This window comes from Priapulus caudatus, unplaced genomic scaffold, assembly GCF_000485595.1.
Source record: "Priapulus caudatus unplaced genomic scaffold, Priapulus_caudatus-5.0.1 Scaffold73, whole genome shotgun sequence".
NCBI lineage: Eukaryota > Metazoa > Priapulida > Priapulimorpha > Priapulimorphida > Priapulidae > Priapulus > Priapulus caudatus.
In genome coordinates, this window is record NW_014577134.1 from 370,914 (window position 1) to 385,270 (window position 14,357).

Sequence of the window (14,357 nt, forward strand, 5' to 3'; positions counted from 1 at the left end):
AATTCATTTATGAGTCTCAATGACACACGAGCCTAACTATTTAAATGATAGTGTGAGCTTTGTCGTCGTTAGCGCAATGTATACCTTTACTTTGAACCACCCGATACACGAAATTGTAGGTGGTATCAGTCTGTGAATAGACACACGTCGTGGAATGATTTGGTTCATTACAGATGAATATATTATATAAAATAAATAAAAAATTATATGTGCGTGTGCGTGTGTGTGCGTGCGTGCGTGCGTGCGTGCGTGCGTGTGGTGTGTGGGTTGGGGGTTGGTGTGGGACAGTGTGGTTTGATGGATCCGTTGCTGCGCGTGTGAGTGTAGTGGTGTCATGTATGCACTCAAGCGTTTAGCACGTTTGCATGTGCGTGCTGTATATACACGACAGCGGCTGAATGTACGAAATCGAGACATACTATACCTAAATTTGTGAATTTGCATCTGTCTACAGCAATTTTCTGCTCGTTTTGTGGTGGTAAATTTGATAACCACTTGGCCATATTTAGTGATGTACGCCAGCGGCTCTGCCAGCGAGTCCTTGTACCGTGCAGCTAGTATGGCGAATCACTATCACTTAGGAATTAGCGCTGGTCAACTAATTTGAACTGACGCGTTTTAATGTTGTCCAACTATAAGTAAACCAGTTATTGAGCTTCGTGATTGAACCGTGGCTTTTGCGCCGTTGTTCGCTTGTTGGTAATTATCCGTTACTCATCCTCTAACTTTTCAACCACGAGTGTAGGAGTCACCAGGCTGGTGACGTGTTTGATGACGAGGCCAACAGTAGCGCAGATTCACGCTAATGCTTTGCTGGTCAGGTCATGATATACTAACTTATTCCTCCTCAGAAGAAAAGACACCCTCTATTCTTAGATCTCGTCTCATATTTAAATTACGTAAAAAGAATAAATAACGTCCAACTTGGTCGTTCTGAATGTTGCAATTAACGTTTCTCATTATTTTAGTAGACGCGTAATTAATTTCAAGATGGGATTTATTACACATTTATTTATGTTTCTCGGATCTTACTACTGCAATCGATGCAAGCGCAATTTTATATATAATCGCTTCTCTCTCTCTCTCTCTCTCTCTCTCTCTCTCTCTCTCTCTCTCTCTCTCGCTCTCTCTCTCTCTTCTCTCTCTCGCTCTCTTTCTGTCTCTCTCTCTCTCTCTCTCTCTCTCTCTCTCTCTCTCTCTCTCTCTCGAACACATACAAACTGTAACAAGACGTGGAAATTGAGTCTGCGAGTCGTGGCTCGCATGCTGCGTTTTACTGCGCGGCGTCCTGATTTTCCATCAGCAGGAAACCGTGTGACTCTCAAAAAAATCTGCTATACATAACAATATATCCACAAACATTGAGCGTAATACTGCGTTCAGTGATTTAAAACAATGTTATGCGGTAATGGTACAGCAGAATCGCAATAATTCCTCTCAGTCCAGCGTCCACAGCGTGCCGATTTGCGACTCATATTGTTGCTGGCTCCCTATATTTGAAAGCAGAGAATCCGTGTTTCACACGAGTTTTACCGCTGCTATTATTAAATCCAGTGAAGATTTGTCATTTTTATTTTTCAAGATCTCTACGTTATAATTTTATTATATTTTTTTTAGTTCTTAGCATTATTCATAAAGATATATATATATAAACATACCTATAAGATCTGGGCGGGACTTGTTATTATATCCGACGAAGTTGTATGCATAATTCTCGAGGCTTGTGTTATTTAATAAATAATTAATTCTCGTGTACAAGCTTGCTGGATCTAACAAGCAGCGTTAGAGAAATTATAGTGCTATTTCATAAGCTATGTAGGGGCCTACTGTTTCTCTCCGGTACAGGTTTCTGAACAAATTTCACTTCGCACAAACATTTTTAAACCCGGTTCACGTCCAATTGAATAGATACGGATGTATTTGTGAGAATTTCGTCACATTATGCAACAATTTCTAAAATTTAAAATAATTATGCAACATGGCGCCTAGCTGTAGCCTCAGCACGCCATATACTCTTAGAATTTAAATTTTACACTTTATAAAAACGCAGTCTCGGTTTTTTCACCGTCTAGCTATATGCAGCTCATTGCTCATGTATGCAGTGTATGCTGATCATAGTCCACATTTATAACTGTAAGCGTACAAAAAAACTGCAGTGCTAACAAATACAGATGACCTTATTGCGTTTTCTATAGTATAGAATGGCGATTTCCAACCTTTCTGTGAATTTTTAAGATTTCCTGAATCGAGTTCTAAGTCTGTCGTCAAACAATATAGAAAAGTTACGTCAAAGTCTGTATATGCCGCCGGCTGCCAGGCAATGTACTAAGAAATCTGGTTTACGCGCTGGCTTTTTACGGCCCGCAAAGGAGTCGGCTTTTTCAATACACTTGTGCAGCCAGTTTCAATCGATAGGCAAATACAAGCCTGGCATTTTTTGCCTTCAAATTCACTAGGTGGGTTTTTACATGTTTTTTACACGTGCCCAAACGCACACACATGCACGCACGCTCGCACGCACCACCATGCGTGTATATGCAAACACACACACTCACGCACACACACGCACACACACCACGCACACGCACGCACGAACGCACACACGCACGCACGCATGCACGCACACTCTCCCTCTCAGAGTGTATGTACACGTGTTCACCCATACACGCACGCGCAGACTCATGCACACATTTGCACGCGCACGCATACACACGCACACGCATACACACGCACACGCATACACACATTATGTGCCAGCCAACCACATCTGCTTTTTATAGTGCTTGATATCAGACAATATCGAATTGATATAAAACAGGATTTGGGTACGTTCGGCAGCCCAGATGAGCAGTGAAACGTGCGTTTCTACTTTCAATCTACGCCAGTAGTGCGTACAGTATACACCCACCATCCCTGAAACCAGTTTGATATAAATTTTATAATGTCTGATATCAAACTATGTGAGCCAGACAGGGGTGGCGGGTGCTGCCGGATGGGCAGTGAATGATCCGCGCACAATGGTGGAGAGTACTGAGTTACGTCACTCTAGCAACATGTGTTTGAATCATTGCGGACTAGTCTAACTGGCATAGCTATGCTGCCACTTTCCCTACCGAGGATTTTTATGGCGGTGCGTCATTTTTATGCTCCCACCGTCATAATTTTTGTGACGTTTTCGCCGATGAATCTTTGCTAGTTTTCGGCGGAGCGTGATTTTGGAACGTTGATGCGAGTGATAATCTCGACATTGTGATTTCTGCAGTCGATTTTTGGTGCTATTTGAGGAAAGAAGGCCGAGGTTTGGATGTGTGAAAGAAAGTGGGGGCGAGAAATTTTGTGACGACCCGTGTTTGATGAATGTGCTGGACACGGTGAGGATGTCCACTCAAGAAAAGTCGGTAAGTTAGCATGAATTCATCACGATGTAAGAGAGAGAGAGAGAGAGAGAGGGAAACAACGATTATATTGATCTCGCTCACCTCAGCTGTATTCTCGGCCGCGATAAAAATGCACGTTTTTCCTCAGAGTCACGGGTGCTACGGCCACATGCTTAGGCGATGCGGCCGATCGCTGCTCGCCACGGCACAAGTGACAATTGAAACGGCGACGTTCTCTGGCGAGCTCTGGTCAGCACGTACTCTACCTCTCACAAACTGTCCGTTGGAGTGGCGGGGGAAAACAGCTCCTCTGCCACTGGCTGACGACGACCAACTGTTTTGGCTTGATTGTGACTCAGTTGTCAAGCGTCTCGTTTATGGGCAGCGCGCAGGCTTCCCTGGGTTTGCAACGGCCCGCTGTGGCGGTCCTATACGCTGTCGCTGGCGTCGACGTACAACGGGCGAAAAATAATGAAAGTCGAAATAGGCACGCAAAATAACGAATACACGAAGTATAAAGCAGAGGACTGGCATGCACTCATACCAGCAGCTGCATCCAACGACTGCCGTAGGGTCAGTATATGGGAAGCAAGCTACAAATCATTTCGGTATTCATTAAACGTAGCGGGCCGAAAAGCTCCGTGAGTTGCAAACATCTAACTCCGAAATTTTTCCCATGATCTCGGATTCGTTTCGAACGTCAGCCGTGGTGGATACGATATTTTTAATTTGGTAGGATGAATGGGTCTTTTTCTGTAAGTGCCATTCAGATTCTGGAGGTGTTCTAGCTGTGGGGTCAGCTTTTGGAAATATATCTGATGCGATGTTAGCCTTTTTTAAATTTAAAAAATGTTCAAAAAGTGGCGTAAAATGAATCGGTGGAGGTAGGTTGGCATAGTGTGGAAAGCGGGCTGCGGGGCGCCATCGGCCGCCGCGTCGAAATATCCAAATTTCTTCAATTTCCGCTGTAGAGCGATGTAAACACAAACAAAATCTCCTCATCGCTTTTGGAAATATAAAACACTTGATTGTGATATTCGAAAACAAGGGCGGTTTAGGATTATCTGCCACTCCAGGATATACCGAGCTTTTGGGAAGCCAGTATCGTTTCGCGCGGGTGTGGCGGTCAAGTGCACCCTGTATTCTGCTGAAAGTCGATGGGGAAAAAATCTACAGATCACGTTTGGGGGCTTTCAAATTTTGAATTTACATGAGAATTAGTGTCGTGGCCTTTATTACGTGCAGAGAAAGAATAGTAAAAGAATCGAAGGTCCAAATTTTCTGAAAGAGGATAAAAAATGGTGTCCGAAACTGGCTTCGGCATTCGCCGTTAATTTTTCTTGATTGTTCTTTGCTTAGACAATCCTAGTAGACTTTGGATGATTTATATCAGATTAGCATTCCATAATTAAAAGTAGTAGTGAAAGAAGTTTGGCATTTGGTCAGTTGGGAAATTTATTACAGTTTTCAACGCAAAATAGGCAGGCAGGCGTGCTACAAATTTCCAGCCGCACTCCGCCTGCTTTGCCATGGCAACCAAAATAAAATAGCATATGCTTTGAACATAACTACAATTTTTTTAGTCAAACTACAGCCGTGATATGTTCCTAGGAAGGATTCGTTTTGGAACATAATTTTAGTAGATACCTTGATTTGATGTCTCTGTTGTTTTTTGTCGTATTTAATAAGGCTCACCTCGTGCGACCTATACAGTCCTATTTCAGGGAACATCGTAGCATTAGATTTATTCAAATAGGTTCACATGATATCTTTGTATTATTTCAATACTTTTGTATGCTATAAGAAAATTAAGCTAAGCTTGCTTGGACATTTCTATATGAACCCATCAACAAGAGAAACTATAAAATGCAGGGGATTTTTCAAAAAAATATTTTATACGCGCAATATCATGAATACTAATAATCAACATTTTTAATATATTTTTATTGGTGTTAACTAACTAACAGTATATGGCAAAAAATTAATTTTGCTTATGCTAAAAATTAAATATGCTTGCAGAATATGCACTAACTAATTAAAAATTACATATTGGATTAAATTGTTTTAATAATCATACAAGTATAGTACCTTGTTAAAAATAAACTGTTCGATTTAAAAAATATCATAGATTGAGAAAATAAACATTTAATGTTTTAAATCTAAACTTGAAATTTATTTTAGTTAAAACAGTTCTAAGATGACCACATTGTGTTATTTAGTACATTATTCATAGAACGTCATAAATTAATCTATTTTATTCTATAACGTTTTTTGCCTTGCTCCTTGTGATATATGAATTTCAAGTATATCTACAAACTGGTATGTCTCGTGTTAGACAATTTTTTTAATGAACCCGTCCTCTGTCTGTCTGATAAGCATGAAGGTTATCGGTTTTGCTTGTTGAAACCGGATTTTTCGTGAGACTGACCACTCAACATAGTTACCTATAGCTATATATATATATTATATATATATATAGTATATTGATATATACTATATATATATATTATAGATTTACAATGGTTGTATTATATTGTTTTATATTAAATTTATTTATATATATAGCAACATTGGTAAAAAAACGATATAAAAATAATATTATATTGCTGGATATCAGGTGTATGTGAGCACTTTGCGACTACAGACGAGTTATACAACATTGAATCTGTATATATATATTATATATATATATACTATATATATATACAAAACGCACGCAACGCACGCACGCGCACACGCTTTATATATATATATTATATATTTATATATATATATTATTACTTATATATAGAGAGAGAGAGAGGAGAGAAGAAGGAGACGAGGAGACGAGAGAGAGAGAGAGCGAATAGAAAGAGAATATATATAATAATATAGAAATAATGTTAAAAGAGGATGTTACACATTCAAAATTACTAGATGACTTGAACAAAGCCATACAAATATTTTTTTACATTGCTATTTCCTGTGCTATTCCTGCTAAACACTGTATTTAACTTTTTTTTTGTAAAGTGCATAATACTGCCAGTGTTTTTATTAAATGTTTTGTCAAATTTTATTTAAATGGGATTGACAACTTATCGGAACTAGAGGTATACGCGCTTTGTTTACAGGGTGCCGATTCTTCACGTTAAAAATGTTTTGGAATTAATTAGGTTCACCAAACTAGTTGTGTAAGTAGTGACAAAAAATATTTATTTATTAGGTGGCATATACTGTAGGATCATGGGCCCAGCCTACACGTACTCTGTATCATATTCACTCACACCGAGCGTTATATGTGGTCACTGGTGGGCCTGTTTGCAATATTACCTAAATACGGACATTTAAAAAGCGTACACTAGCCACTGCATGGAAACACAAAAATCCCAACTGCATCGTTGGTATTCTTTAAACATACTATAATTTAGCCTTCATATGATATACAGGGGATGCCTTAGCACAACCGGATAATATTTCCAGCTGCTGTCATTGTCGTACGCTTTTTATCCTTCTCTGCGATGCAAAATAGTGAGAAAAGTTATGTGAATAGCTAGCTGCCGTAGTTTTGGACGTAACCGAGGTAAATTAAAGCGGATTGCAAAGCTAACAGGAATGCCACCCGTTCTTTTAGTGATCGTACTGGCGAAAAACGTAAATATATGAAACGTTTTTAGTCGGCGTATGGTTTGGTTGGCGTTGCTATGATTCCTATTTGGCTGGATCTGATACTGTACTCCCTATTTGGACTAATAACTCCCTATTTGGACTAATAACTCCTAATAACTCCCTATTTGGCTGATCTGATACTGTACACGTTGTCGTATAGTAGCGATAGAGCATATAGCGTATATATTTTGCAACGCTATCAGATAACATCAACATCCATACTGTAGAGTGATGAAGGAAGCGTAGAAAGAGTGCATTTCCGTAGTTAAATCTGCGATGAGCAAGTTTCCTCTTACTGTCAGCTCACTGATTTACAGACATCCTTTTCATGGGGGCAGCGTTATTGGTTATTTCAAAGCCAACATGCCAGTAGGGCTCAGGGGGTCGTTGTCGTATCAGGTACTACAGATATGTACCCGAGGTACATATATGTATACACAAAGTGTACCAGACTTGTACTACAGAAGTATACCCTAACCCTAACACTAACCCTAACCCTAACCCTAACCCTAACCTTAACCCTAACCCTAACCCTAACTCTAAACATACCTCATATAAAAATATAAACATAATACTAAACAACCTAAAACTACCTCCTAATTATATAAAAATATAAACATAATACTAAACAACCTAAAACTACCTCGGGTACATATCTGTAGTACCTGATACGACAACGACCCCATCTGCGCCAGTAGGTTGCCAGGTTATAATGTAACAGATGTAGCAAGAATCTAATATTCGTGGTGCATGGTCACCATCACTGATGGTCTAAGTCTAAGTGAAGACTGAACCATGATCAGGTCACTTGACAGCAACAGATCTTGCAAGAGACTATTTACTGCCTTTCGCCGCACAGACTGATGAGAAATGTCTTCGCCGGTGACTGAATACTATGGAGAGTATTCAATCGTGACAATCTAAGCAATTGAAACGATGCAGTTGGCTTTGATCGCTTTTTATCGTAAACAATTCGGGCTCGGGGCAGTTAGGTATCCTTAAACAATATTTGACAACTTTTCTAGAATCCGCATTCCAGTTTGGCGTTACCGACTCGTCGTAGTTGCTTGCGAAGCGATTTCGTGCGAAAACGTTCGTCACTGCCTGTTGGCGCTTTCCTCTGTTCGCGGCTATTAATAGAATGCATTGTGACGTCATCGCGTGCGCGCGCGTGCGGGTGTGCGTGCGCGCGTGATGACTCGCGGTATGTAGTACCTTGTAAATAAAATCGCCGAGGGTGCTCGTGAGAACGTGCCAGATGCGAGGAGTTAGTGCGAGTTTAGGACGTTTGCTTCAATTTTGCACGACCACGTTGCTGCATATGACATACGTGAGCTAGCGGCGTAGCTGGGTTTATTCTACAGTCATATCAATTCAATATTAAAGTGGCACTTTATGCGCGTGAAAAAGTACGGTGCGATATTCTCCTGCTGCTGCAGAATGTTAATATGTGTATGGTTTCGTGAAGAAGCTGACGAATTTTCCACAACCGTTGTTATATTCATAAACACACACTGAAATTATTCATGTTTATGAATATATAGACGCCAAGATAATAACGTCAAGGCCAATTTATTCCGATTATTCATTATCCGCAAATGGACGGTTATGCACGGGGCCTAAATGAAAGAGTATCTTTACTTGTGTATCATTGAAGTATAACTAGGGTTCGCCTGCCCGCTTTCGCCCAAATATGGCCCTGTGTCACTAGCATGTTTACCAATTTTCCATCTGCTCTGTTACGGGAATTTGGATGATGTTTTCCGAGGATGCACTCGCAAAATTATTCATCTCCGGTTCGCTCGGCGACGGTGGCGCGTTTTGCGCGACGTCGAAAACTTTCGCATTGTTGAGAAGCGCCCAGGCGTCGTCGTCTAAGGAAGGCGCGTAATTCTGTGACAGATTTATTCGTCTGCGCGTAAAACGCCGTCGCTGCGTAGCTGGGCAACGCAGAATTGATCTGTCTACTAGTTACATGAGCGTTGTCCTACAAACGTCCTCTGCAGCATCCCCCGGTCGTCGTCGCCGCCTCAGCGTGCCTCCGGAACGACGTGATGAGCAAACGACCAGGCAGCACAAACGACCAGGCAGCACAAACGCGCGCTGATCTGCCTCGCTGCGCCCGGTTCGGGAAACGAGCAGACCAGCAAGCAGACAGTTAGGCGGGCTGGCAGGCAGGCAGGCAGACACACAGGCAGGCGAGCAAACAAGCGGAGTAGCTGAAACCACAGGTCGGTATACCCCCTGCATGGCGGGCGACGGCGGCGGCAGCAGCAGCAGCAGCAGCAGCGGCGGCGGCCATATGTGCCTGGCTCGCTTGCTCGCTCTCATGAAGCTGTTTGGCACATGCGTACTGCGTGGGGAATTCCCCCGAATACGTTTGAGTGGTGCGCGCAGACCGCGGGTTCGTTTGCTGTTATGGCTGTCCGTGGGCGGCCGTTAACGGTGGCTATCGTAAGTAACGAGGCAAGGTGACTATGAGAGAAGGCGATCGTTCTGTCCGTGATCGCGGTACAGATACGCATGCTGCGCGCGCAGCAACGTCGCAGCCGAATGTCGTTCGTTTTTCTCATCTGAATCGAGAATCCGGACTGACGATGAACTAGTGCCGTATCGCCACCGTTAATTCCAGTGGTGTGTGTGTGTGCGTGCGTGTGCGTGTGTGTGTGCGTGCGTGGGTGCGTGTGCGTGCATGTGTGGGTGTGCGTGCGTGCGTGTGTGAAGGTGCGTGCGTGGGTGGAGGTGCGCGTGCGTGTGCGTGTCTGTTCTTGTTTATCGTGTGCGTGCTTGCGTCTATGTGCGATTGCTTGCGCGCGTTCTTCTATGATTGTGCGTGTATGGATCACAGTGCTTGCAAAATTATGTGCATTTCAAACTGTGTAACCTGTGCTTGACTTCTAAATCTTCCGTATAACCTCCATAAGAACTTTACCGACATTTCTCGGTCAATATATACATGGCCACATTTTTAGCTCACCTTGACATCGTCAAGCTGAGCTATTGCCATGGGTCGTCGTCTGTCGTACGTCCGTCCGTCTGTCCGTCAACATTTGGTTTCGGTCAACGATAACTCAGCAACCGTTTGACCCACATGTTTGAAATTGGGTATAGTTGTTATTATAGCTCCCATATTGAACGCCCTATTTTGGAGCACGCCAGTCGACGTACTTTCGAGCCACGGCATTTTTTTGCCAAAAATGGGAATTGTCATTAGTCAGTTCAGCTTCAACGGATTTTGCTCATTTTTGGTATGTGAATGAATAAGGGCTAGGGGTTTTGATTTTTAAAAAAATTATGCAAATTAGGTAGGGTTTGGCAATTATATAGCATATATATATAGACACGCAGATATTAAACAGTCTGTTGTGTCACACTCGTCTGGTTCGTTTTACAAGATTTCAGTGACAATATCTTTAATGCAAAATTCCTGCTATGAACATATTATGATTTATACTATTATTATTATATTATTATTATTATTATTATTATTATTATTATTATGATATAATGATTTATGCTAAGAAACATCAAAGCGAGTATTACGCCATCTACCGTCACAAATTGTGATTCATTTTGGTTTATAAATTATTTATAATTTATATATAATATTATTTATTATTTTCACATAAAACATTACACATATAATTATCAAGAGTATATAATGGGAGTTCTCCCATATACACTCTTCGTTTCTATAATGTACGTCGATGGTTGCTCAATTAAAACTGACTTCTTCTCACTCACTCATTTGTGTCCTTTTTTTGTGGTGAGCTACAGTGTCATTGACACTTTCATTATAAATCTCCATCACTGGTTGAAAACTACTATCCTTATCAACTTGTTAGCGATGCCTGTATCTGCTGTTTTAACTGTAGAGGGCTGCATGTAAATAATCGGACTATTTTAGCCACAGAAACATATCCCTTTTGCATGGGGATGCAAAGCGTTTGCTGGCGTAAAAACTTTCATAAAAAATTACATCAATGTGTAGTGTGTAGCGCATCTGTTCGGATGAGCCAGATTCAGGACGGAAAATGTTAATAACTTAGAACCAAAAGAGTGGTTTTTCGCTGCAGGTTTATTTTTAAACAAATTGTGTTTTGACATGTTGAGTAAATATTCTATCCCAATAGTAGTTTGCATTCCATCTTATACATAGATATATGTATGGTTATAAAATTATAGCATTTAACTATCGTTTACTGCATGCACCAACACGCACGCACACATAAACACGCCTATACGCGCACACACGCGCGCAAACGTGCACGTACACAGAAACACGTCGACGCCAGCGCGCACACACACGTACACATGCACACACGCACACGCGCAGGCATATCCATTACAACTGATGAAATAGATCTAGAATGGAGGGGTTGAGAGTGGGAACTGTTCGATTAAATGCGGTCTATCTATTATAATTATTGTAATGCATACCCAGATTATATTAGATAGTAACTAGCCGTATACAAGTCTAATATTTACTAGAATGTGATCTCGACAAATACTATCATCAAATCGGTTTTCTTTTTACTTAGATCAGAACCTAACGCCCCGGAGTGCACCAACAGACAGGGTCGTGCATTGTATTAATTCTCCAGTGAATTATTGGCTAATTGATTAATGTTTGATTTGTTAGATTGGTTCGTGTTTTGTCCCTCCTCTAGTTGTGCTAATATGGCGTTAAGCTATGAGGTACCGTAGTACGGAGTAATTTTTTTGGAGTTGCTACAGTCGGCTGAGACCGTGTAGGAGGGCTAACTGTCTCTAACACGGCTCTACCTGGAAGCTTTGAGTCAGCGGTATCCGTGATGTTTCGATTGATCCTGATGCGTTTACGAGAAAACCGCGCTGTATCACGCGCGCGGTAGTTGCTGCCACCGCAACCGATTAGTGACTTGCCTTTCTTATAGATATCTACGTGCAGTCAGGCCCGAAAGCAGTGCGCACGCAGTTCGCGATCTATCGCGTGTTTCGTGTAATCATTTAAAATAATTTAACGCAGATTTTAATCTAGATATCATAGCTAATTATTATTAGCTATTTTACTAATTATTATTTAGTCATTACCCGAATTTATGATAATGTTCGTGCATCGTGATGATATTTTATTTGCAGATATGTGGTGATATAACAATAGTTAATTAAACACCTTGTCTGCAAAGGAAATTATTTAAGCGAACATAATTTTATATGTCGGCGTTGTTGTTGCTGTTGCTGTTGCCTTTGTTATTGGTTTTGCCGTAGGCTGTTGTATAAAGAACATTGAACTTAGTATTTACTATCCCTAACGGTGCCACATGGTCTATACAGGTTTCATTGTTGAAAATAATGATGGATTCTGTCTTCTCCCTTAACCACCATAAAAAAATCCTGCGGGGAGCTCCTACCTCTCCACGATTTCGGAGTTCCTGAATAATTGAAAATAGTTTCTGCATAATTGAACTGCCGTGAATTATTTTTTAGTAACCGCGGTTCGTAACATTAACACTAGATAAAGCTTGCAGAAGCCTTCTCGTCAATTATTACGTTACTACTGACCAACTCACCCCTATCTAGGAAGTAATACTTTGGCGTGAGGGTCTATTGTTTCATGAAGCCTACAGTCCTTCTTATATATAACTAAGCTTTGCAGTACGTCCCACACTTTTATGGGCCATTTCCATGCACGTACAGATATGTACACTTTCCTACGATTTCATGGCTCCAAGCGAGCTTGTTTATAGGTAAGTAATGTATTTTTCCTGCGGTATAGATTTTTCTAAATGAAACTTACATGAAACTGCCGCAGAATGTTTGTTTTATACTAGAATTCACTGCGACGAAAATTGTGCAAACTCAACCCAGTTAAAAGATACGACATTGTGAATCGCAATCTTGCTGTCAGAGAGAAGCAAACCAAAAATCAATATCCCGTGGCACTAGGCAATTTTCACTTGTTCGTAAAAACTCCAGGAAGCGCGATATCAAAAAAATGAAAATAATTCAACTTTGAAAAATTATTTCGTAGATTTCTTTTGTTTTAAGTAATCAATCTGCGTTGCTGTCAGCAATGCTCTCCATAATGGTTTTGCAATTTTGTGTCAAATAACATGAAACTTCTCACTTCATTAAAAATTCATATATCCAAAAAATTTTCTTCCTTGTATTTTCTTTCTCCAGCCCTCCCATCTTGTAACCAGACTAGAAACTGGCAGTGCCACTTGAAACTACCCATATCTCCTGACTGGTTCTGGTTATAAGTACAATTTGTAAATAAACGACTATGAACACAATCGCTGACTAGATAGTTGCTATTTTAGTCATTTCATCCTTCTCCGTGAAACGAAAGTTTGCAAATTCACAAGATAGGGTTCACGTGGATGCGTGTGTACTCATGTATATGCCTATGCGTCTGTCTGCGCGCGTGTCCCCGTGCACGCGTGCGTGCGTGTGTGCGTCAGTGAGTACGTTCATGCGGGCGTGAATGTGTGCGCGCGTATGTGCATTGGTGCCTGTGCGTGTCTAGTAGTAGTAGTAGTAGTAGTAGTAGTAGTAGGAGGAGGGGGCCACTGATCTAATTCTCCCAGTGTGAAAAAAATGAACCGGGAGAGGCTTATCTGTACCGTTGAATATGATACGTTACCTACGCCATGCGTGGTACAACCCCGAGGCTCTCTGTGAGTCTGCTAGGCAACCGGCTGGTTTGCAGCGCACCTCTCGTTGAACTCGCGCGACCAACGCTAACTATCGCAGCGGGAAAGGTGGTAGGTAGCCTGGCCACAAATTTAGCCGAAGGGTTTGTTTTGTGATCGATTCTACCGTGGTACATAGAACATGTACGACGCGGCTTAGCATGCGATGTTAGTTGCAGCTCATCCCTCATCGAGAAAACTATCGATCTATCTATCGTATTGCTGCGCTTATATACTCCGACGTGTGTTTTTCCTAGTTCGGTTTAGTGCATTCTTATACAATATTGCATTAGAAGATGAATTGTGTGCAGTTACGTGGGGCACCCATGGTGTTCAGAAGGGCCAAAACAGATCGTAATGGTTGTTATGTTATAGCGCGTACTATAGTACTATAGTATTGTGTACTCTTGATGAGAGAGAGAGAGAGAGAGAGAGAGAGAGAGAGACAGACAGAGAGAAAAAGAGAGAAAGAAAGATAGAGAGAGAGAGAGAGAGAGAGAGAGAGAGAAGAAGAGAGAGAGAGAGAGAGAGAGAGAGAGAGAGAGAGAGAGAGAGAGAGAGAGAGAGAGAGAGAGAGAGAGAGAGAGAGAGAGACGAGAGAGAGAGAGAGAGGAGAGTAGCGGAGAGTGGAGAGAGAGGTAGAGGTACGAAGAGTAGA

General features: G+C 41.4%; 1 protein-coding gene across 2 annotated transcripts in view; it reads left to right on the forward strand.

The window, feature by feature from the left end:
- Positions 1 to 14,357, forward strand: part of LOC106821443 (zinc finger protein 135-like) — a 104,834-nt gene that overhangs the window by 24,476 nt on the left and 66,001 nt on the right. Inside the window, exon 1 of one of the 2 annotated variants that reach the window (XM_014826246.1) lies at positions 3,016 to 3,398. The exons of the other annotated variant lie outside the window; for it this stretch is intronic. Coding sequence (XP_014681732.1) covers positions 3,354 to 3,398 — 45 coding nt within the window. The 5' untranslated portion in view covers positions 3,016 to 3,353. Of the gene's footprint in view, positions 1 to 3,015; positions 3,399 to 14,357 lie in introns of those variants that run through there. 2 annotated transcript variants of the gene reach the window in all.